Source organism: Pseudorca crassidens, chromosome 20, assembly GCF_039906515.1.
Source record: "Pseudorca crassidens isolate mPseCra1 chromosome 20, mPseCra1.hap1, whole genome shotgun sequence".
In the NCBI taxonomy this organism is placed as follows: domain Eukaryota; kingdom Metazoa; phylum Chordata; class Mammalia; order Artiodactyla; family Delphinidae; genus Pseudorca; species Pseudorca crassidens.
The window spans coordinates 11,703,085-11,726,960 of record NC_090315.1 but is presented as its reverse complement, the minus strand read 5'-3'; the positions used below and the strand labels follow the sequence as shown (position 1 = coordinate 11,726,960).

Here is a 23,876-nt window from a genome sequence, read left to right as displayed (position 1 = left end):
GGCCTCTCAGCCTTACCTCTCAGACCCCTGTCCCTCACCTCCACCCTGTGGACTGTGATCTGAGGGACTGAACTTCTTCGAGAATCTCGCATATTCCCTTCCATGCCCGGAGCCACATCACTTCACTCTACCTGCCCCAGGTCCGTATTCATCCTCCAGTCTCAGCTCAGATGCCTCTTCCTCCAGGAAGTCCTCCCTCACTCCAAGCTGGGTCAGATCCCCACCTCTGAGTTTATATCCACCCCAGTCCTGCCCACTCTGGGTCGTCACTGTCTGGAGATGGGCTTATCTCCCCACTGGACTGTGAGCCCCCAGAGGGGGCTGCCTCAGTCACCCAATGGGTCCCAGTACCACCCAGCACAGGGCAGGGGCTCCAGGAATGCGTGTGGAATAAGTGAACATGTGTGGATTCTCATTACCTATATCCTTCCCTTCCTGTGCCCAGCATCTCCATTCATTCATTGGCAAATGTTTATTGAGCAACTACTATACACCAAGCTCTGTCAAATGAACTCAACTAGGCACCAGACCAGCCCCCACTCTCAGGGAGCTCAGAGTCTAGTGGGGGAGGCAATATGGAAGCCAGTGTAATAATAATTAATAATAAGCATTTCTTGAGCATTTACCAAACGTCATGCACTGTGTTAAGTGCTTTACTTATTTATTTTATCCGCAAAACAGTTTCATAAGGCAAGTACCATGATTATCCCTATTTTACAGATGCAGAAACTGAGGCTAAGAAAGGTCAGATAAGGGACTTCCCTGGCAGTCCAGTGCTAAGGACTCTGCGCTTCTACCACTGGGGTCACGGGTTCGATCCCTGGTCCAGGAATTAAGGTCCCACATGCCACACACAGCCGGGGAGAAAAAAAAAAAAAGAGGTCAGGTCACACAGGCTGTCAAGGGACAAACTGGGAATGGAAGCAAAGTCTTGCTAGCATCCAAGCTTTATCCTGTGCACGTTTCCAGTCTGAAAGGAAGAGGGACCAAGATGTAACCCACACCCACTAAAATTTAGTTGGGATCTGTGTGGCCAAGCAAAGGTCACCAAGGACAGGGCAATGCTTAACCCAAAGGAGGTATCGCTGATGGTGGGTTCAGTGTTTGGCCCAATTAGGAAGAGACCAATGTCCTTGGCTGGGACTGGGAGCTCCCAGGCTCCTTGACTCTCTCCACCCCATCTCTACCCACCAGGGGTCACTGCCCACCACTACCTACTTCCCGTGAGTCCATCGGCACGTCTAGATTCTCAGGGCTGTGGCTCCTTGTTTTACAAACGAGGAAGTGGCTGCGTGGGGAAGGAAGTGGACTGGGCCATGACCAAGAGTGATTATGATTCATGGGGAAAACCCTTCTCTCCCAAATTCAACCCCTTTGTGTGCAAAAGTACATTGCACTCTGAAAGAGTCTGCCGGGGTCACATGGTGTGGGTAGCTTGGCTTCAGAGGTGTAAACACCCCCTCACCACCCTTCACACCTTTGATGAGAGTGCAGGCTTGTCTCTGTATCTGGGGGAGTGGGCTGTGTTGAGACCGAGGTATTTTTATCTGCTGGACACACTGGGGCTCCATGGAGGATTTCGCTTGAGGAAAGCGTTCCACGGATGAAGCAAACATTTCAAAATATTGCACCATTTTTGGATCTCGGCACCAGGAAACCCTTGGGGGTAATGAAAGGGTTCTAAAACTAGATTTGGGGAATGGCTGTGCAAGGTGAATATTATGGGATGAAAAGTATGCCTCAGTGAAGCTGGTAAAGAGATTATGACATTTAGGAGATGATTGGAAATTTGGTCACTGACTGGGTATTGAAGATACTAAGGAATTGCTCATTGTTGATTTTGTTTTCACATTTTAGGCAAAATAATGACACTGTGAGGGTTGGTTTTTGTTTTGTTTTGTTTCTTGTGAGTCCTTATCTTTTAGAGATACAGGCTGAAGTATCTCTGAATAAAAGGATACCATGGCTGGAATTTGCTTTCAAATAAATGAGAAAGGATCATGGGTAGGGGAGAGGAAATAAGATGGGCTCAAGCTGGGTGATGGATGTGGGGAGGGACATTGCTCTGCCCTTGATGACTGTGTAAACTGTGGAAGTTTTCCAGAATAAAATATGGCTTTTAAATTGCTTTTAACCATAACTCTAAACCCAAGTCCAACCCATCCCATACTCTTGATGGGAAAAATGAGGCCCCGAGAGGAAGGATACCTAGCCAGGTCACCCCTCGCAGGTCCTTCTGGCCCTTTGGGGGTCCCCAGAGAACCGTGGCACTCTCTCTGCTCCCCTCCACCTCCCTAATTCTGCCCTTCACTTCCTGCCCTCAATCACCTTCCTGAAAAGCCCAGCCCCTCACATGTACCAACCTGTCCCCCTGCAGCCCCTCACCCCACACTTAGACCCTTCCCTTCTGTCCCTCATTGGCTCTCAGACCACAAGCTGGACCTTACCATCACCTGACTCATCTATAATGGGCCACCTCGTGGCATCCAAAGCGCCCTGTTCTGGGTTCCCTGCTCCTTCTATAACCAGCTCCTCCCACTGCCCCCTCCCTCGCTCAGCTCCAGCCACACCCACCTCTTGCCATCCTCACACTCACCCAAGACCTTCCTTCCTCAGGGCCTTTGCACTTGCCGAGACTTCTGCCAAAAACACTCTTCCCCCAGATCGGTCACATTCCCCCTCGGTCACCTCCTTCAGGTCTCAGCTCAAACATCACCTCCTCAGAAAGGCCCTCCCTGACCCCTCCCTACGAAAAGAGCAATCCCTGCCCCTCCCAACCCTCTTGCCCTATTTCATATTTTTATAGCGCTTATCTCCACCTGACATGATACACTTTATCAGTTTCCTGATTATGGCCCATCTCCCTCCAATAGGATTTAGCCCCACAAGGAAAGGGTTGTTGCCTGTCTGCCCAACACAGCGTGGCAGATAGTCCGTGTTCAATAAATATTTGTTAAACGATTGAATGACTTGGAAAAACCCAGGTGAATGAGGTGAGAATGGGGACAAGGAGTGGGGGAAGGGACGGGTATCCAGCCAAAAGGAACAGCCCGTGCGAAGGTCTGAGGCTTGCCCCTCCAATCCACTGTTCCCTCTGGGACAGTAGCCTGGGTGTTCTTTCGAGGGTGAGGAATTAAGGGGACATAACAGCCTCCCCAGGACCAAGGCCAGACCTTGCCAGGCCGGCACAGGAAGCCACACCCTGAAGTCAGATCCATGAGTAAATATTACATCTCCCTCAGCCTCGCTCTGAAGAGATAAGGGGAACAGAAAAGGGGGGTCCAGAAACCCGCTTCAGCTTCGCCCAGGAGGACAGGACAAAGGTCCTGCCACGGGAGCCCAGGCCATCTTACAAATATTAAGTCAGTAGTGGGTGGGGTCTCAGCAGGGAGACAGAATGAGGAGGTCCCAGGTCACCTCCCACTCCCTAGGGCATTAATGATGTGGCTGGTGAGAAGAGAGAGCCGGGGTTGGGGGAGAGAGCTGACAAAACAAGGTCAGAGAAACTTGTCCCCAGCTGCGGAGGAGATAACGACTTACCCACTCTAACCTCCTGAAGCTAAGGCCTGAGCCTCAGTTTCCTTGTCTGCAAAATGGGTTCTCAGGGAGGGAGGGTGATGCTGGCTAACAGGGAAAGCCAACAATGTCAACATGGATAATGAATCATTAGTAAGATATACCAACCATCTGGCCACTTCTCTTCTCTTTGGTCCACCACCTCCTGCTTGGTCCCGGGCCATGCAGTAGATACGATGTGAGCCACATATATACTTTAAGATGTCCTAGTGTCACATGGAGAAAAGTAAAAAGAAACAGGTGAAATGAATTTATTTGACCCAACCTAGGCAAAATGTTATCATTTCAACATGGACTCAATATAAAAAGTGAACAATCTATTTTGCATTCTTTGTGTGTGTGTGTGTCTGCAATAAATCTTCAATATTTGGTGGGGTTTTTTTTTTCACCTTCAGAATCTTTTTTTTCCAGTTTTATTAAGAAAAGTTGACATAGGGAGTTCCCTGGCGGTCCAGTGGTTAGGACTCCTTGCTCTCGCTGCGGAGGGCCTGGTTTCAATCCCTGGTCGGGGAACTAAGATCCCAGAAGCCACACAGCACGGCCAAAAGGAAAAAAGAAAGAAAAAATGGACACATATCACTGTATAAGTTTAAAGTGTACAGCATGATGATTCGATTTACATATATTATGAAATGATTATCACAATAGGCTTAGTTAAATCTATCATCTCCTATAGATACAATAAGAAGAGAAAAAATTTTTAATCTGTAGATGTTATGAGATGAAGTTTTAATACCTCCACCTCTCCTCTCATCCTCTCCCCAAAATTTTATCATACTTTTAATTATATCAATAATTAGCGTTTGCACCAGTATAACAACGTAAATATTGTTCGCTGCAGAACCTATTAGGATACTGTGATTACGTGTCCTTTCTCTTCTTTCAGTTGAAGTGAGATGGACCTACAACACTATGTTAGCTCCAGGTGCACAACACAGTGATCCAATACTCCTATACATTACAAAATATTCACCACTTTGGTATGTACTTTTCACTCACAGCTCATCTAAACTCGGATAGGCTAATGGTAGTGGCTACCATACTGGACAGCACGGCTAGACTATTGCAGTCACCCCACTCCCTCCCAGCATCTGCCCTCACCTCCCACAGTCTGTTCCCCACACTCAGCCAGAAGATCCTACTGACACCTAAGTCAGCTCCTATCCTTCTTCTGCTCACATCCCTCCCAGGGCTCCCATCTCAGAGTAAAAGCCAAAGTCCTCCTGCAGCCGACAGTGCCCTGCAGGATCCGCCCCTGTTCCCTCTCTGCCCTCGCTCACTCTGCTCCAGCCACACCAGCCTCACACTCACCAAAACACTCCTGCCTCAGGGCCTTTGCACTTGCTGTTCCCTTCGCCTGGAATTCTTTTCCCCCAGATTCAGCACAGCTCCCCCATTGAGTCTCTACTCCAGTGTCGCCTCCTAAAACATCTTCTCTCGGCCCTACATGAAACAGTGTCCTAGACACCTCCATCCCCTCCCCTGCTTTCTTCTTCTCCATAGCATTATCTCCACTGATATAGTATACCTGTTTGTGTTTATTTGTCAGTTGAGTATCTCCCCAAACAAAAGGTCAGTGCTATGGGGCAGGGATTTTTGTCTGTCCTATTTGTGGCTATAACCCAGCGCCTAGCACAGTGCCCGGCACCTGGTAGATGCTCAGTAAACGTTTGTTCAAAGGTGAATGAACAATGGCCCCCACGTACCCGGTGCCCACTTTGGGGCAGGCACAGCATTGAGCCTTCCACGCGCCTGCTGTCTCTCACTCTCAGAGGAATCCCAGGGAGGTCAGTGTCAGGATCACCCACCACCCACCTCCCAGACAGGCAATGGCCCCTGCCCAGGGTAGCCAGGTTTACTTTCTGCCCGCTGGGCCTGGCACATAGTAGGTGTTCAAGAAACTGCAGGGCTCAATTGGACCAAATATCTGGGCTCGTGTCCGGGAGCACCTGAGGAAGGGCTGGGGCGGCGAAGGCTGGGAGCAGATCAGGAAGGGCAAGGACAGCAGAGGAGGGTCAGTGTGATGCTGTGGGTGGTAATGGAGCCATGGCGGAGTCTGGACAAAAGCCGGGATCTGCCCCCAAGTCTCTAATAGCCGCAACTCTTCTCGCTCCTCAGCCAGACGGCAAATCACCAGAAATCTGGACCTCCCTGGAGACTCCTCTCTCTGTGCCACCTACCCCTGGTGTCCAGTTCCACAAACACTCTCTCAGCCTCTGCTCTGTATCCAATCCTGTGCTGGGCAGTGCTGGGGACACGGTGGTGACCACAACAGCCCTGGTCTTGCCCTCCCACGACTCATAGTCCATTTGAAGAAACAGACCAACCCCCTGGCAGTAAGGACCTGGGGTGGTCAGGGCTGGGACTGGGGATGAGGGGTGCACCTAACCCAGTATGAGAGTCAAAGGAGGGCTTCCTGGAGGAGGAGGAGTTGTTGAATAGGCAATGGAATAGAGCAGAGGGAAGCAGGGGTGTGCTGGGTAGAGAGAGCGCCAGTGAGGCAGAATAACTGGAGCAGAGAGTTCCCAGAAGGAAGGGATGTTCCGTGAGGCTGGTCAAGCAGGCAGGGGCCAGGCCATGCAGGGGCCAGGCCATGCAGGGCCACGGTGAGGAGCTGGGCTTTCTCCTGAGGGCACTGGGGAGCCATAGCAGGTTCTGGGCACCACGAGGGGGCCAAACCAGGGCCAGAGACCAGGGAGGAGTTGGGGAGGGGGAGCCAGACAAGGTGGGCGGAAGACCTGGACCAGGGCAGGGGCCATGGGGAGGGAGACAAAGGCACACAGGGCATTTAAGAGGCAGGCGAGATAGGGCGTGGTACGCGGTGGGCAGAGGGGGATTGGGCTTCAGGGACAAGGCCCAGCCTCTCGGTCCCAGTGATGGTGGATGTTGACGCCAATCCCTGATAAGAGGACGGGAGGAGGAGCGGGTCTGGGGGAAGATGTTGTCGAGGTCAGTTTGGGACAGGGTGAGGGAGAGGTGCCCAGGGACATCGAGGGAGGGGGGAGGCATCCTGAATGACACTTAGGACGAGGTCCCGGGCTCAGGGGAGAGGGCTGGGCCAGGACAGAGAAGGGTGAGGTGAGGTCACAGGAGGGGTGGAGGCAGCAGGAGGCGCCAGGTCACCCACAAGTCACCTGGCCGCACCCACCCCTCTCACCTCACACTACCCCCGCGTCAGAGCCCCTCCCTGCCAGGGCAGCTCAGGACGAGGTGCTGGAGGAGCAAACCAGGACAGGTGAGCCACAGGTATGGCCCACTGCCCAGAAGCAGGATGCTCGGGCCTTGGAGAAACCAGGACCCAGAAGCTATTAAGATACCGATAATAGCACGTTTGTCAAGAATGCTCTTCCCCCAGATCCCTCCATGGCCTCTGCCCAGCATCATCTTCCCAGAGACATCCTCCCTGACCCCCCCCACTCTGCCCCGACTCCAAAATCACCAGCCCCCTTCCTGGCTTTTTTTTTCTTTCTTTTTCTTTTTTGGCCGTACTGAGTGGCCTGCGGGATCTTAGTTCCCCGACCAGGGATTGAACCCGGGCCCCTGCATTGGGGGCACGGAGTCTTAACCACTGGACCGCCAGGGAAGTCCCTTCCTGGCTTTATTTCCCCCCCCCCCCGAAGCACTTACCTCCATCCAATGTGAAATAGACTTTGTTTATTTGTTTACCCTGCGAATGTCAGCCCCGCGAGGGCAGGGTTCACCTACCAGCCTCTAGGACGGTGCCTGGCAGACAATCTAGGCTCACTAAATATTTGTAGGATAAATGAATGAGTGATTTCTTGAGGCTTGCTCAGGGCCAGGCATCGTGCTAAGTATTTCACACTTCATTTTTCACAACAGTCCATGAGGAGTGTACGATCATGACTCCCATTTTACAGATGAGGAAACTGAGGCCCAGTGGGCTCCATAACTCGCCCGGGGTCATGGAAGCTAGGAACAGTGGAACTAGGTCCAGTAACGTCAACCACACCTCACGTTTGGGACCCGACTCTGCCTGGTGCTGGCTAACTTCCTGACATGTAGCATCTGCTCTCAACAGCCCCGAGTAGGGGCCACACCACCCCTCTTTTTCAGAGCAGTCAATGGAGACTCAGGAAAGGGCTGCTCCAGCCCCACTTCCAGTAAGTGCAGAGCCAAGGTCAAAACGGGACTCTCTCTAGCCCCGAAGTCTCCACATACACCCATTTGACATCTAGAAAGAACAAGGCCTCAGGAGGAGAAGAGAGAGAATGTGGATTTCTCAGCCCCACGCAGGAGGCCAAGAAGCAGAGCCCCAAAGGAAGCGTGCAGCCACCAGCCTTCCCTTCTCTGTGGCTTTGGAAATAGAGCCACGCGGGCCTCCCCCGCCTGCCGGAACTTGGGTAAGTCAGAGCCCTTACCTGGTGCCTCAGTTTCCCCATCTGCCAGTGGGGCTTCTGACAGTGCTCACATCACAGGGCAGCCACTGAGATGACACCTAAAGGTCACCCACAGCTTTGGGGCTGGGAAAACGGCAGTCACAACAGATGGGTTTTATCCCTTGGTGACCCCCAAGTTCACCAGGGAGACCAGGGACTGGGCCGTGGGTTAAGAACTGCCTTAAAATCTTCCCCTGCCCCTCCTTCCTCCTCCCTGATGACCTGGTTCTTCTCCTGGTACCAAACCTGGGCCCTCGGCACAAAGAAGTTTAGGCAGCGCCCCAGGAGGCCTGGCCAGGTCGTGGCCCCTGGCCCGTGCCTGCCACACCTGCTCTGGTACCCAAACGGGGCCCCAGATCCTCGGTGACTCGATCCCTCCAAATTCAGGTGATCTCCCCCGGCTCCAAATCACCGAACCCTCCCACGTCCAGCGCCAGACGGAGCCAAACCCCAACCAGGAAGGGTCTCGGAGCGTCGGGCCGCCAACGCCGCTGTCTCCAAGAGCTGGGTTTGGGGTGAAAGATGGTGCTGACCAGATGCAGCTGGCTCCTCCTCAGTGGTGAGCGAGAATGGCGCCCCCAGAACCTCAGCCCCCACGGCCTCGGGGAAGGGAGGGGATCCCCGGCCTGGGGAGGGAAGGCGTCAGCTGGAAGTCCAGCGCGTCGGGAGGACAGCTCTGCTTCCCACAGGCACAATTTGCTCCACTAAGAGACACCAGTGTGGGGCAGGCCGGGGACCGTCACCCAGAGAGGTCTTCAGGGTGGACTTTGGAGATTTCTAAGAGCCGGGTGTACGCTAGGGCAAGGGAGCCACTGCTATGCCTTCATTCACGTGGCAAGCTCTTACTGAGCTCTGGAAGCCTTAACTAGAGCAAGTTGTAACCAGCCACTCTGCCCCTCCCTCAGGCTATGGTTTGGGCAATTGCCTTCCTCCTCTCAGCCTCAGTTTCCTCATCTATGAAATGGGCCTAACTCCTGGGGTCGTTTGAAGGTCATTCCAAGCAGCGTTTACTAGTGCTTGCTGGGTGCTGTTCTAAATGCTTTCCACGTATTCATAACCACCCTATGAAGAAGGCCCACCCATGACCCCCCACTCCATAGACCAGAAGCCTGAGGCTCAGAGAGGTCAAGGCACCGGTCGGGGTCACACAGCCAGAAAGTGGCAGGGCTGAGTGCTAGACGCAGAGGCCTCGCTCACAGTCAGCCTTTATCAGCACGGAAAGTACCAGAAACGAAGCCAAGCATGTAAGCACTTCTTACGTGAGAACCAGCTCGGCTTCTCAATCCAGGCAACCACACACAATTCAAACCCAGGCAGCCCCGACCAGCTAGTCAGGTTTGGGGCTTATCTGTTGGGTTGAGAACAGAAGGGGTGGAGTGTATTAATCACGGCCCTACTTTCTGCCTCTGGAGAGGCAGAGGAAGGGCGCTGGACCGGGAGTCGGGGCCCAGGGGCTACACGAGGCAGCCTGATCTCGTAAGTGGAGGCCTAGTGACTCTCACAGCGGTGGGGGGCGGGGGGGGGGAACCCTCTGGGTGGTACCCAAGGTCCTGCAGGCTGAGAGTGTGCTATGAGCTTGCTATGAGCAAAGCCTTAAGCTAGATCTTTAGCACAGCCCATCAAATCCAATCCTCAGATCATAGCCCCCTCACCAGGACTGAGACTCCACACCTGGCTGACAGTTACTGAGCACTTACTTGTGGTAGGAACACATGTGCCAGGAGCCACGTCTCCTCCTCCATCAAACGTGGGGAGCGATCAAGTCCACCTCATCCCACCCCTCTGGCTCCTTTTCCTCAGCCGCTTTCCTGAGCGCGGGGGCCGAGATCTCTATCACCTCCGAGCCTGCCCAGCCAGCCGAGGGCGACAACGTCACACTGGCTGTCCAAGGGCTTTCAGGGGAGCTGCTTGCCTACAACTGGTATGCGGGGCCCACGCTCAGTCTGTCTTACCTGGTGGCCAGCTACATCGTAAGCACAGGCGATGAGACCCCTGGCCCGGCCCACACGGGGCGGGAGGCTGTGCGCCCCGACGGCAGCCTGATCATCCAGGGCGCCCTGCCCGGGCACTCGGGCACCTACATCCTGCAGACTCTCAACAGGCAATTTCAGACGGAGGTGGGCTACGGACACTTGCAGGTCTATGGTGAGACACCCCCCAGAGCCCCCTTTTCCCCAGCTGGGCTTTCCCATCTCCTTCCCAATCCTTCTTTTAAAAACAACAACAACAACAAAAAAGAAATTCTAAAAAATATTAAAACCATCACAAAAAAAAAAACTGACCTAAAATAACATTAAAATGCTCACCTCCTCCCAGATGGCTTCTGGGATTAAACCTGCCTCTCATCCTGTTCTTTGCCCCTCTGGCTGGGGGTTCAGGGGCACCACCGGGATCCAGCCATGCCCCCTGCCTGGGGAGGGGGAGGCCCTGGAAGCAGGCAGTGCCCGGCCCCCTCCCCCTCTGTCTGTTGCCCCACAGAGATCCTGGCCCAGCCTGTGGTCATGACCAACAGCACGGCGTTGGTGGAGCGCCGGGACACCATGCGCCTGGTATGCAGCAGCCCCAGCCCCGCCGAGGTCCGCTGGTTCTTCAACGGCGACACCCTGCCCATCGCTGTCCGCCTCGGCCTGTCCCCTGATGGCCGGGTGCTGACCCGGCACGGCATCCGCAGGGAGGAGGCCGGAGCCTACCAGTGTGAGGTCTGGAACCCGGTCAGTGTCAGCCGCAGCGAGCCCATCAACCTGACCGTGTACTGTGAGTCCTCCTGGCCCAGCCCCTGCAGAGATACCCAGTGCCCCAACCTCATAGATGGGGAAACTGAGGCCAGGAGAGAGTGCCCAAGGGCATGCAGTGAGTCAGTAGGCCAGCTGGGGTTAGAAACCAGGGATTCCCCATAAAATGCACTTGACCCATCGCCTAAGGACGAAAGACCACCTTTGAAATTGAATAATCCTTCCCTTTGAATCAATACCTCCAGGACTGGTGGGTTTTGAAAGGGAGGGGGGACGGCGTGAGTGGTAGAACGGGAGGGGAAATAAAATTAAAAACATAACCAAAGCATGGAGTCATTCCCAGGGGCAGCAGATATGCAGTGTACCATCCAGAGAAAGGAAGTCACTCAGGTACACGAGGGCCGGCAATGTAGAGAAACTTAGAACCTAGAATCCTACACCCAGGGCATTCTGGATTTAAGAAGCACTGGATTCTAGACTCTGAGAATCCTAGAAACTCTAGAAGCAGAGAGTCTTAGAATCTTAGAATCTAATTCTAAAACCTTAGAGCCACCCAACCCTAGAATCTTAGAAACATAGATTTCTAGAATCTTAGAATCCTAGAACATAGAAACATCTGCTCTTGGAACACTAGAATTCTAGACTCTTAGAATGGCTTATCAGAAACCATTTAGACTTTTTTTTTTTTTTAACGGAACCATAGATTTCAAAAATATCTTGAAATGTTGTCTGGCCCAACACCCTCTTTTTACAGAAGAGAAAACTGAGATTCCCCTGAGAGGGAAGGTGATGGTCAAGATCTCAGAGCGAGTTAGAGATCCATGTGGGATTCGAAAAGGCCAGAGCTCTTTTTCCCCTCCAGATATTCCCAGGGGCCCATCCTGGTGGAAAGAAAGCCAGGGGGGTGCCCACCTCGACCACCCTCTCCCTCCACTGCCCCATTTCTCTCCCTCCCCCCCCTCACAGTTGGCCCAGAACGCGTGGCCATCCTCCAGGATTCCACCGCCCGCACGGGCTGCACCATCAAAGTCGACTTCAACACATCCTTCACGCTGTGGTGCGTGTCCCAGTCCTGCCCGGAGCCTGAGTACATGTGGGCCTTCAACGGGCGGGCCTTAAAGAACGGCCAAGACCACCTCAACATCAGTAGCATGACGGCAGCCCAGGAGGGCACGTACACGTGTATCGCTAAGAACCCCAAGACCCTGCTTTCTGGATCTGCCTCAGTGGTGGTCAAACTGTCTGGTGAGTCGTCCCCAGCCTGACCAACCCCCCCCCCATGGAGGCCCAGTTGGACTCAAGCTTTGGCTGCTCTACACGCCATTAGGCTACCATTTGCCCAAGAGATGATTGGAGAGCGAGAGATTCTCAACCCATGCGTTGGCCAAGTGACAAAGTGGCATATCAGGTGGACCCTCTTCATCCAGGTGACAAAAAGAGGAAGTCTGTGCCTTGTCACCCAGAAAACAACTGACGAATCAGGCTCTCTTCCTTGAGGGTTGGCAAAGGGAGAAATGGGCCGCATGTCCCAAACCGTGCAGCTGCAGAGTGGGAAAACATTCGGATGTCCCTTCCTATGGGTGCCCGTGTTCTAAATTCAGTCTGTCACAGCTGCTCCAGGCTGGACCCACTCCCTGCCAAACAGACAGCTGAACCTCAGCGCATCCAACTAGATAACCCAGTTATCTGGCCCAGATGCCGGTGTGCGCCTGCGCACACACGCATACACGCATACGCTCCTGGAAAATCACAGCCAGTCGTCGGCAAATGGAAAAACACAGCGAGAGAGGCGCTGTCTCGCCTCTGTCCTTAAACAACCTGGTGGTGGGGGTAGTGCAGACACAGCTGGTTTTCTCAGAGATATCAGGATCCTCAGGGGACGTTTTATTATCCCCTGGGGATGGTGGCTTTGAACATTAGGGCCTCATTCATTCCGCCTTGGTTCCTTCCCAAGCGGCCACCATCTCCCAGGGACAGCAGGAACGGTCCTTCCCTCCCTCCTCCCTCCCTCTTACTAACAGGCTGGGCCTCATCCAAAGGGTGGATACTCTTCCACCCAAAGCAGAAATGGCATTCCCAGAGGTAAGTGTACCTCCTGCCCCACCCTACTGGGGCTTTGGCAGCTGGTCTTGGCAGGAGACAGGGGGGTGGACCAGATGACCTCAGGCGCTGTCCAGAGCCCTGTCTGTGCAGGTCAAGATGGGGGGTGTCCGAGGTGTGCAGGTATGTGCAGGGAGTGGGTAGAGTGCCCTCAACGGCCTCCTAAACTGTCAGCACCCCTGCGGCAGGTGCCAGGGGAGAGACAGAGGAAAGGGAGACGCCACCCTTCTTCCACCTGGGGCAGACTGATCTGATGGAGGAGACATGGTCTCTGCCCTTGCAGAGATGGCCTTGAAACAGGGAAGCGTAGCCTCCCTATTCAAGAGCTGCCAGTTAGGGAGAAGCAGCAATGCCTCATGCTCCATTCTAGCAGTGACGAAGGAGACACGACAGCCACCCTCAGTGAGCTTCCAATCAGGTGGAGGAGACACCGGAGACACTTGAGGAGATCTTGTAATCTGATGGGGGAGACATGGTCTTGAGGAGACATGGCTTTTCTTTTTTTTTTTTTTTTGAGAATTCCTAGTCTGATGGGGGAGACACAGTTCCCACCTTTGGGGTACTCCCGATCTGATGGGGGAGTACAAGCCCCCCACTTTCTAGGAATTTCCAGTCTGATGGGACAGACACGCCCCCATTCAAGTTCTGGGGTCCCCAGCCTGATTGGAAAGACCCAGTCTGATGATAATCTGGAATTTCCAATCTGATGGAGGAGACATGGCCTCCCACCCTCTGGAATCTTTCAATCTGATGGGGAACTATAGTCCCCCTATTCTGAGGTCTCTTGAGCTGACGGAAGAGACAACACCCGGAGTACACAGCTCCCAGCTATCCGATGGGGGAGACACGGCCCCCATATTCTGAGAATTTCCAATCTGATGGAGGAGACATGACTCAACCCTCTAGGGTCTTCCAGTTTCATGGGAGAGATATTCCCCCAAAGGCCGGAAATTCCTAGTCTAATGGGGGAAGAGACAGCCCCCATTGGGGTTTCTCAATCGGACGGGTGAAGACAGCTCCCTGGCAGGCAGGCATTGCTGAGACACAAAATCCACCTCCATACCACACAAGTCACCCCCTTCCTCTGTCTCCCTCCCGCCAACCCGCATGGGGAGTGCCAGCCGGGGGATGCATAGGTGAGCTGGTTGGGGGGTGGGCGGCGGACGCTCTGCCCCACCAAGGCCCGGGTGACCCAGCCCCCCTCGCTCTCTCCCCAGCGGCCGTGGTCGCCATGACAATCGTGCCGGTGCCGACCAGGCCGATGGAGGGCCAGGACGTGACGCTGACCGTACACGGCTACCCCAAGGATCTGCTGGTCTATGCCTGGTACCGTGGGCCTGCCTCTGAGCCCAATCGGCTGCTCAGCCAGCTGCCGTCGGGGAACTGGATCGCAGGCCCCGCGCACACAGGCCGGGAGGTGGGCTTCGCCAACTGCTCGCTGCTGGTGCAGAAGCTGAACCTCACCGACGCCGGCCGCTACACACTCAAGACCGTCACGCTGCAGGGCAAGACTGAGATGCTGGAAGTGGAGCTGCAGGTGGCCCGTGAGTGTGGGGGAGGGGACGGGGAGAGGGGGGCCTCTTTTCATAAAGGACTCCCAGAAGAGGGGCTCCGCTTCCTCCATCTGACTTGGGACTCCCCCAATGGAGCTCTTGCCTCTTCTATCAAACTGATGACCTGGACCAGGGGTAGATAGGCTTCCTCCATCAGACTGGGGACACTAAACGGGGCTTCCATGCCTTCTCTCTTCTGTAAGAGGCACACCAGACCAAAGGTTTTAAAATACCGTGTGTAGTCTGAGGGTAAGGCATCCTTTTTCCTGGACCATAAAACCCAGGAGATACTGCCTCTACCACCATACTGGAGGAATAGGCTAATGATGGTCGTTTACCTCTCCCATCAGACTAGAGGTATAGAGGGCGGAACATGCCTCCCTCTTCAAACTGTCATCCTAGACAACGGGGATCATGTTTCATGCTTTGCGTTACAGTAAGAGTGAGAACAGAATTCCTACCCTCAGAAGGTAAATTAATCTCTCAAACTGAAATAGGGACGATCTCCTCCATCAGGATGGAGATTTCTAGGTGGTGGGAATTGTGTTCCCTCTTCAGACTGGAAATTCCCTGTGTTCAGGAACAATGTCTCCTCCATCAGACTGGGAGCTCCCAAAAGTCAGGAACAATGTCTCCTCCATCAGACTGGGAGCTCCCAGATGTTGGGGACCGTGTCTCCCCATCAGACTGGGGGCTCCCAAAAGTCAGGAACAATGTCTCCTCCATCAGACTGGGAGCTCCCAGATGTTGGGGACCGTGTCTCCCCATCAGACTGGGGGCTCCCAAAAGTCAGGAACAATGTCTCCCCCATCAGACTGGGAGCTCCCAGATGCTGGGGACCGTGTCTCCCCATCAGACTGGGGGCTCCCAAAAGTCAGGAACAATGTCTCCTCCATCAGACTGGGAGCTCCCAGATGTTGGGGACCGTGTCTCCCCATCAGACTGGGGGCTCCCAAAAGTCAGGAACAATGTCTCCCCCATCAGACTGGGAGCTCCCAGATGTTGGGGACCGTGTCTCCCCATCAGACTGGGAGCTCCCAAAAGTCAGGAACAATGTCTCCTCCATCAGACTGGGAGCTCCCAGATGCTGGGGACCGTGTCTCCCCATCAGACTGGGAGCTCCCAAAAGTCAGGAACAATGTCTCCCCCATCAGACTGGGAGCTCCCAGATGCTGGGGACCGTGTCTCCCCATCAGACTGGGAGCTCCCAAAAGTCAGGAACAATGTCTCCTCCATCAGACTGGGAGCTCCCAGATGCTGGGGACCGTGTCTCCCCATCAGACTGGGAGCTCCCAAAAGTCAGGAACAATGTCTCCCCCATCAGACTGGAGCTCCCAGATGCTGGGGACCGTGTCTCCTCCATCAGACTGGGAGATCCCAGATGTTGGGAACCGTGTCTTCCTATCAGACTGAGCATCCCCAGAGGTCTGAGATGTCATGTCCCTGGAGCCTTGCCTCTCCCATCAGACCAGGAAGTCTCAGAAGCCATGTCCCTGAGTTAAAGACAGTGACCCCCCCTCCCTCAGACTTGAAGCTTCCAGGATCAGGGACCCAATCACTGACAGACACCCTAGCACCCTCCCCATTCACTCATCAAACTCTAGTTTCCTGGGTCAGCGTTGGGGGGAGAAGGCTGGTCAATGACAGCAGGCCACCCCCGATGAAGCCTCGGAATTCCTTTTCACTCTGTCTCTCTTCTCACAGTCAACCTCCCTTCCTCGCACAAGGACCAACGCCACCTTCCTGAACCTGAACCTGGCACAGGCTGAGCATGGGGCGGGTGGGGCCGCTGGGAGGCCAGGGTTGGGCAGGGGAGCAGAAGGAATGGGGGCACTGGGGACCTGGTCCCCTACCTCCCTGACGACCTCCTCCACCCCTGTGCCCCATCCTCCCCCACAGCCCTGGAGTAGCACCATGGCCCTGGAGACCTCCAGAGAGACCAGCTCTTCGTGCCACCCTCCTTGTTTCCTCCCCCTGAGTGGAGGACCACTTGCTTCCAGCAAGGATGCAGGACCATGGTTCACGGTTCTCCTGCTTCCACCCTAGAGTTAGAGCCAACAGGGCCCTACTCCTTCACTGAGCTGTCGGAGAGCCACAGAGGCTATAAACATCCTGGTTAACACACGCCTGTGTCAGCCTCTCCTTCCACCACTCCCAGCTCTGCCATTCCTGGTCATCACACTCGCTTCTTTTCCCACCCAGGATGCTTCTCAGTCTGGCTGCATGCATGCACAGGGGTGCCCAAAGCTCAGGGCTCCCAGCCCCTACTGCTTGATGTCAGGGCCTTAGGCCCTTCCCACATCTCCCCAGGTTATATCTGAGAGTCCTGCTTCCCAGTGGCCCAAAGAGTGCCCCTCCTGTGGCACCCAACAGCTGCCCTGTTTGAACACGGCCCTCCCCTACACTGCGCCTCACTCCATAACCCAGGGACTGATTTGTGCACAGGACAAAGAATGACCAAATTTCTCAAGAAGAGTTCCAGCATCTTCTGGCCCTCATCCATTTAACCAAAGATGCCCTTTTGTGTCCTCCATTGTCCTGGGATTCCCCCACCCCCACGCCATGTATCTCAAACATCACTTGCACAGTCCTAAAAATATCTCCCTCCTCCTCTAAACACACAAAAAAGCCCCTATGAATAAATGAATGCAAATGGGGAAGGGGTGGGGTTGAGGGGTGGAGAGCAGGGGAGTGGGAACCAGAAGGGGTGTGTCTTCTAACTCCTCTCACTAGTAGGGTATGAGCCGCAAGCCTAACCCAGCCAGGATCACCTACTATGGGGAGACTCTTGGTGTTAGTCAGAAGTGGTAATAGCAGACTCCAGGCTTGGGGTAGAAAGAGAGATTTGGGCAAGGATGGAAAGGCCTAGTAGAGAGATTTCCCAGAAACTTTCAAGACAGATCCTTTCTGGGGATGGCCATGTTGAGCTGAGATGGTGAGTGGTGAAAGGTACCCAGAATGAGGGTTATAAAATCTGGGTTAGAATCCTGCATTTGCTATGGATTCACTAGACTCTCAATTTGTCCATCAGCAAAAATTTGTGGACTTAGGATAGACTAGAGTTTTCCAAACCATTTTATTACCCTCAGAGCCCTTTCTTCAAATGCGAACTTACATGGTAGGTCAATATATTATTTAAAATAGCAATGCAATAAAAGTAGATATCAATTCAAAAGCTACAGTCCTCCCTCTCACCTAATTTCTACACATTTTTGAAAAATATCCTTAAATTTAAATAATACTTGGATTACAGAGGCAATTAAAATGCAAAATACCAACCAGAATCAATGGCCAGTGAAAACATTATATAGATAGATAGAGAGAGAGAGAGAGAGAGAGAGAGAAAGAAACTGTGGGATATGGCCAAAGCTGCACTTGGAGGGGGAATGATAGCCTTAAATGCTTAAAGGCATTGAGAGTACTAAAAGGAAAAGATTTTGAAATTGAGCAAAATAAGGTTGCCACTCAAGAAACTAGAAAAAGTCCATGAAATAAACCAAAGTAAAAAGGTAAGGAAGTAAGAAAAGTAAAAGCAGAAATGGATGAAGTATAAAATAAAACATAGAGTTAGTCAATAAAGCCTAGAGCTGGTTCTTTGAAAATACCAATGAAATAGACAAACTTTTTGCAAGTATGACAAGAGACAGAGGAGACTAATATATAAAATAAAAGAGAAACTGTTCTGATTGAAGTAGAGCAGGTTAGATGCTCAATAAATATATATATTGAGGGAAGAGAATAGTTCCCCAACAGCCACTTGCCTCTCCTCTTTCATGATGGCAGGCACTGCCTCCCATAAAAGAAGCTGAAAGTGTCAGGTACTCACTTTCCCCAACTGCTTTGCAGCTGTTGGTCGCCATGTGACCAATTCTGGCCAACGAAGGAAGGAGAGAGCTAAAAGTTCTGTCCACTGACTCTGCCCCACCTGAGTGGGCACTAAGGGAGCTCCATGGAGTTTGAAAGTTATTAGCTAAATCAGTGTTCTCCAATATGAGGTTTCCAGGCAATGGCACAGCTAGGAAGTGAGGATAGATTTAAGCCCATACTCAACTCCAACAACAGGAACAGCCCCAAAATGGGAAATAGCGTCCATATTCTCCCCACCCCTCCATATTCACAAAAGAGTCAGTAACATATATATCAGTTAGAATTTTTCTTCGGTGGCTCGTAGGAGAGACTGGAAATAACACAAAAAACAAAGAGAGAGGACATTAATATATAAGATAAAAGAGAAACTGGTACATGTAAGAGTAGCTTACATGGATAGAAGATTATTTCTCTCTCACATAAAAGGTAATCGTAAGCAGATTGTCCACAGTGTCATTAGGGACACAGCTCGTTCTGTCTTTCTGCTCTATCATTCTTAGCTTGGAGCTTCTATTCTCTTGATCACCTCATGGTCCAAGATGGCTGCTGGAGTCACAGCTGCCTCATCCATGTTCCACGCAGGAAGCAGAAAGAGGGGGACAAAGGGTAAAAGAAGCCCCATGCCCCATTATGGACTGTACCCCTTTTAAGGAACTTTCCCCACCCTACAACTTCCACTTACATCTGATTGACCAGTTCTTAGTCATGTGGCCACCCTAGCTGCAAGGGAGGCTGGGACATGTAGTCTTTTCCCTGGGTATATTGCTGCTCCAAAGAACTTCAGCGTCCTGCTCTCAAGGAAGACAGGAAGGATGGATCCCAGGTGGGCAGCTGGTAGGCTCTGCCACGACACACCTTGGAACTCCTCCCTTCCAAGCTGAACAAAATCGCCTTGCTCACCTAAGCCCAAAGCGAAAGAGCCCCAGGCACAGTAACCAGGATTTGGGAAAGACTGGGGTTGTGTTCCAGCAGGGCTGGCTTTGTGCAAGGCAGAATGAGGCCAGCGGGAGGGGCCAAAGGAGGGGAGGGGGTAGCAGCTCAGTTTTCTAGGTCAAGCCAGATCCCATTTCCTCAGGGTGTGGAGGCTCAAATGTCCCCAGGACCAAGTCTCCTGTCCCACTAGGCCTCTCTGGGCTTCTGAACTGAATCCTCCAGGCAGTCCAATCCCCCTCTTTGATTTGGTCCCTTTGTATCTCTATCTCAGTGAATTCCTACAAGAACCCTCATGAGTATCACTGGCAGTTCCTCCATTTTACAGGTGAGGAAACTGAGGCCCAGAGAGCCAAAACCTCACTCCATGTTCCATAATTCCCACAGCTGCTGGGAGGAGGCTAGCTGAAGAGTCCCCATCACTCCTCAGCAGGGCCGGCCAGGCAGGGGTGCAGGCTCAGAGCCCAGATGGAGCTGAGGTGGCCACCTGAGCTGAGGGACTCCAGGCAATGTGGCTTTTCCTCACTTGTAAAACAGAGATAGTAATAGTACCCACCTCCTAGGACTGTTGAAAAAATTAAATGAGTCAATACGAGGAGAGAATCTAGTTACATAAATGCTTGATAAATGCTTTTTAACTCACTCAGGTGTTAGGTTTGGGCAACAGGCTGATGGAAAAGCCAATTATAACCCTTTTTCTATAATACCTTCTTCCTGGGGGACTTAATTAACCCTACGGCACAGGTTTCCCTCATTTTATGGAATACAGGCTGGAAATACAATTTATGGGAAATTGTAATCACCTGAAAACGGCTTCCAAGAAAAATAATACCCACGTATAAGCTTTTAGAATCCTGATGCTGAACATTTTTTTAATTTAAAAGTAAAAAATAATGAGGAATTTCCTGGTGGTCCAGTGGTTAGGACTCGGCGCTTTCACTGCCTGGGGTGGGGTTCCATCCCCGATCAGGGAATTAAGATCCTGAAAGCCACGCGGTGCCGCCAAAAAAAAAGAATCCCGCCGCTGATCCTCACGGTGCCGGTGCCGGAGGAAACGCGGCCTGAGCACAGATTCCCTGACTTGCTTCTCACAGCCTCCCTTTGAACTGGGGCCCCATTTCCCCAGTCTCCTAGCTGTTTATTAAAAATACACCTCCCAGGTCTCTGCCTGGGCCCAGGGACTCTGTGTCTCCAGGGAAGGGACCTGGAAACTGGATGTTTTAAATAAACAGCCTGGGTGATTTTTGTCAGCTGGCAAGTTGGGGGACCCAGATGCGGGGACGGTTGGACAAAAAAAGGAAAGTGAGGCACAAAGAGAGGGAGGCAACTTACCCAAAGTCACTCAGCCGGGAAGGGGCAGGGCCAGGGTTTGGCCCAGGATCACTCAACAGGTTTTCAGACTGAAGGCTGAGACTGGGACCGTCTTCTGCCCCAAGGGGCTCATAGCGGCTCCCCGTGTCCCTCCCCCACAAAGCCCAGAGGGGGCTTGGGGTCCTCTTGGGCCCTCAGACTCCACTAGCCATGGGTGGGAGCCAGGCCAGACCTCCAGAGCCGTCTATGCCTCTCTCCCCCCATCCCTCCCCCTCACCCAAGGTGCCTTTTCTCAAGTAATCTTTCTGCAATGGGGAGGGCAGGGGTGGGGTTTAGGGTTGACCTTGAGGCCAAAACACACAATGGCCCAGTCAGTCTCTGGAGCCCCGCCAGGGAGAGGAAGGAAGCCTGCCCTGTTTTTCTCCCCTGGGCTGGAATGTTGATTCAGGATGGAGAGAGAGAGGGAGGAGGGTGAGAAAGAGGAAGGAGGGATGAGGATAGAATAGGAAGGAGGAGGTGAGGGAGGAGGAGGATGGTGAGAAGAAGGAAGAGGAGGAGGGAAGAGGGGGTACCTGGCACCAGGGTGCCAAGGCTGGACTTTGGGAACCAAGCAGGGAGTCTGGTCAACTCCAGCCCAGCCTGACACACACTGCAGAGTCCAGAGAGATCATCCCAGCCCCTCGAGGTTGCACAGGACCAGGGCAGCCAAAGAGCCTCACCCGTTCCACTAACCACAGGCAGAAGCTCCCTGAGTTCCCACAGTGGCCTTCAGAAGCAGGTGTCAGGTGCCCCCAGAGGTAAGGTCACCTTTCTGGAATCACCTCCCCTGTGGATCACAGTCCTTCCCCTCCTTCTCTCCTTTCCTCTCACTCCACTCTGGCCACACTGGCCTCCTGGCTACTGTTTGAAGAAACCACACAACTCCTGCCTCAGGGCCTTTGCACTGGCCTTTCCCTCTGCCAGGAATGTTCTCACTGTGGATGCCTGAATCACTCCATTAAGGTCTATGCTCAACCCCCCCAACACCCAACGTTGTCTAGCTCTGTTCTTCAGATCATTTATGACACACACATGTTCCACTTCATATTATATATTTCTTTTCTTTTCTTTTCTTTTTTTTTTTTTTGGCCATGCACATGGCTTGTGGGATCTCAGTTCCCTGACCAGGGATTGAACCCAGACCTCTACAGTGAAAGTGCCGAATCCTAACCATTAGACCATCAGGGAACTGCATATTGTATATTTCTTTCTTCACTTGTTCATTATCTGTCTTTTCCACCAGACTATGAGCTCCATGAGGCAGGAATTTTCCTTCTTTTGTCTATCGCCTTAAGTCAGTGCTTGGCACACAATATGTGTTCAATAAATAGCAGTAATAACGATAAGGAGACTTGCCCTACCAGACAACAAAACACACTGTAGAGCTATTATTGTATCAGCTATCTACTACTGCGTAACAAATTACCCCAACACTCAGCACCTTTATTATCTCAAGGTTTCTGTGAGTCAAGAATCCGAGAGTGGCTTGGCTGGATAGTTTGTTTTTGTTTTTGGCCATGCCTTGTGGCATGTGGGATCTTAGTTCCCCAACGAGGGATCAAACTCATGCCCCCTGCAGCACAGAGTCTTAACCACTGGACTGCCAGGGAAGTCCCTTGGCTGGATAGTTCTTACTCAAGGTCTCTGGTGAGGGTACAGTTAAGAGGTTGGCAGGGTTACAGTCATCTGAAGGCTTGGCTGGGACTGGAGGATCTGCTTCCTGGCTCGTTCACATGGCTGTTGGCAGGAGGCCTCAGTTCCTTGCCACATAGACCTCTCCATAGAAGTCTCATGACAAGGCAGCTGAATTCTCCCAGAGTGAGTTGTCCCATGGGTGAACAAGGAGGAAGCCACAGTGCCTTCATGACTTGGTCTCAGAAGCCACACACCATCACCTCCACCATATTCTACCGACTAGAAGCAAGTCACTACATCCAGCCACATTCAAGAGGAGGGGGATTCGTCTCCACCTTTCGACGGAACATTTTTAAACCACCATAGTCGTAATACGTAAAGCAGTGTGGAATGAGGAAAAAAAACAATGGAGAGACAATACACGCTGAAGGGTATCTGAGTCAGCTCAGGCTGCAGTAACAAACTACCACAGACAGGGTGGCTTAAATAACAAACATTTATTTCTCACAGTTCAAGAGGCTGGGAAGTCCAAGATCAAGGTGCCAGCAGGGTAGGTTTTAGTGTGAGTCCTCTTCTTGTGTCTTGCAGGTGGGTCCATCTCACCATGTGCTCTCATGTCCTCTTCGTGGGCTCATGGGGACAGAGAGAGGGCAAGCTCTCTGGGGTCTCCTCTTATAAGGACGCGAATCCTATCAGCTCAGGACCCCATCCTTAATTACTTCCTTGTAGGCTCCACTCCCAAGTACACGCACATTGGGGGTTAGGGCTTCCACATATGAATTTGGGAGGGGACACAAACATTCAGTTCATGATAAGGAGTGACAAAAGGGCAGAATCACTGTCTGCACCCCCCACTTCCAAGAACAGTGCCAGGCAAACACTTGGTACTCAATAAATACTTGATAAGTATAATAGACGGATGAATGGATGAATCTGACCAATATCTGTTGAGTGCATACCCTCAGCAGGTCCCGTGCAAGGTCACGGGAGCACGTACTGACCAAGACAGGTGGGATCCTGGCCTCACACAGAGTTCATAACCCAGAGCGGGGGACAGGTGTTAAAAGGTCATTACAAAGGGTCAGGATGCTCTGATGGAAAAGGGTGGATTCTGAGAGAGAAACACCAGACCCTGTAATTCAGGTGGAGACTCCAAAGCAGCCTCCTGGGATGATATTTAAAGTGTGTATCAGTTTCCTGCGGCTGCTGTAGCAAATTGTCACAGACTTGGTGACGTAAAACAGCAGAAATGTATCCTCTTACAGTTCTCGGGGTCTGAAGTCCGAAAGGAGTCTTACAGGGCTCACATCAAGGTGTCCACAGGGCTGGATCCTTCTGGAACCTCCAGGGAAAAATCCGTTCCTTGCCTCTTCCAGCTTCTAGTGGCTGCCAGCATTCCTCAGCTGTGGCTGCATCATTCCCACCTCCGCTCTTCTTGTCACATCACCATCTCTTCTGTAGTCGAGTCTCTCTCTCCCTCCTTCTTAAAAGACACTTGTGATGACATTGAGGGCCCACCCAGATAATGCAGGATAATCTCTCCATCCACCCGGTCCCTTTCGTCATCTATTTGTAGGTAACATTTGCAGGTTCCAGGGATTCAGACCTGGATCTCTTTGGGGGGCATTATTCAACCTATCACAAGGTGAGACCTGAAAGGTCAGAGGAGCCGGGTGGAAAGTTGGCAGGGAAAGCATTTCAAACCAAGTGCACAGGATGGGCAAAGGCCAGGAGGC

At 52.5% G+C, this 23,876-nt stretch overlaps 1 protein-coding gene and 1 long non-coding RNA gene across 2 annotated transcripts; one reads left to right on the top strand and one right to left on the bottom strand.

Moving 5' to 3' along the window:
- Nucleotides 1–657: 657 nt before the first annotated feature.
- Nucleotides 658–20,703, bottom strand: LOC137215169 (uncharacterized). Its single transcript, XR_010939185.1, has 3 exons — nt 20,488–20,703; nt 3,685–3,782; nt 658–970 (listed from the first exon to the last, which is right to left on the bottom strand). It is a non-coding gene; the product is annotated as an uncharacterized lncRNA (long non-coding RNA).
- Nucleotides 9,686–16,482, top strand: CEACAM16 (CEA cell adhesion molecule 16, tectorial membrane component). Its single transcript, XM_067720645.1, has 5 exons — nt 9,686–10,118; nt 10,452–10,727; nt 11,672–11,950; nt 14,023–14,349; nt 16,063–16,482. The coding sequence occupies exons 1-5, from the start codon at nt 9,686–9,688 to the stop codon at nt 16,125–16,127; spliced, it is 1,380 nt and encodes a 459-aa protein (XP_067576746.1). The 3' UTR covers nt 16,128–16,482.
- Nucleotides 20,704–23,876: the final 3,173 nt, after the last annotated feature.

Bases quoted from the DNA above. Each gene is read 5' to 3' on its own strand.
- CEACAM16 (XM_067720645.1), top strand. From the start codon at position 9,686: ATGTGCCAGGAGCCACGTCTCCTCCTCCATCAAACGTGGGGAGCGATC. The intron at 10,119-10,451 runs GTGAGACACCCC...GTTGCCCCACAG, and splicing joins CGGACACTTGCAGGTCTATG to AGATCCTGGCCCAGCCTGTG. The intron at 10,728-11,671 runs GTGAGTCCTCCT...CCCCCCTCACAG, and splicing joins CATCAACCTGACCGTGTACT to TTGGCCCAGAACGCGTGGCC.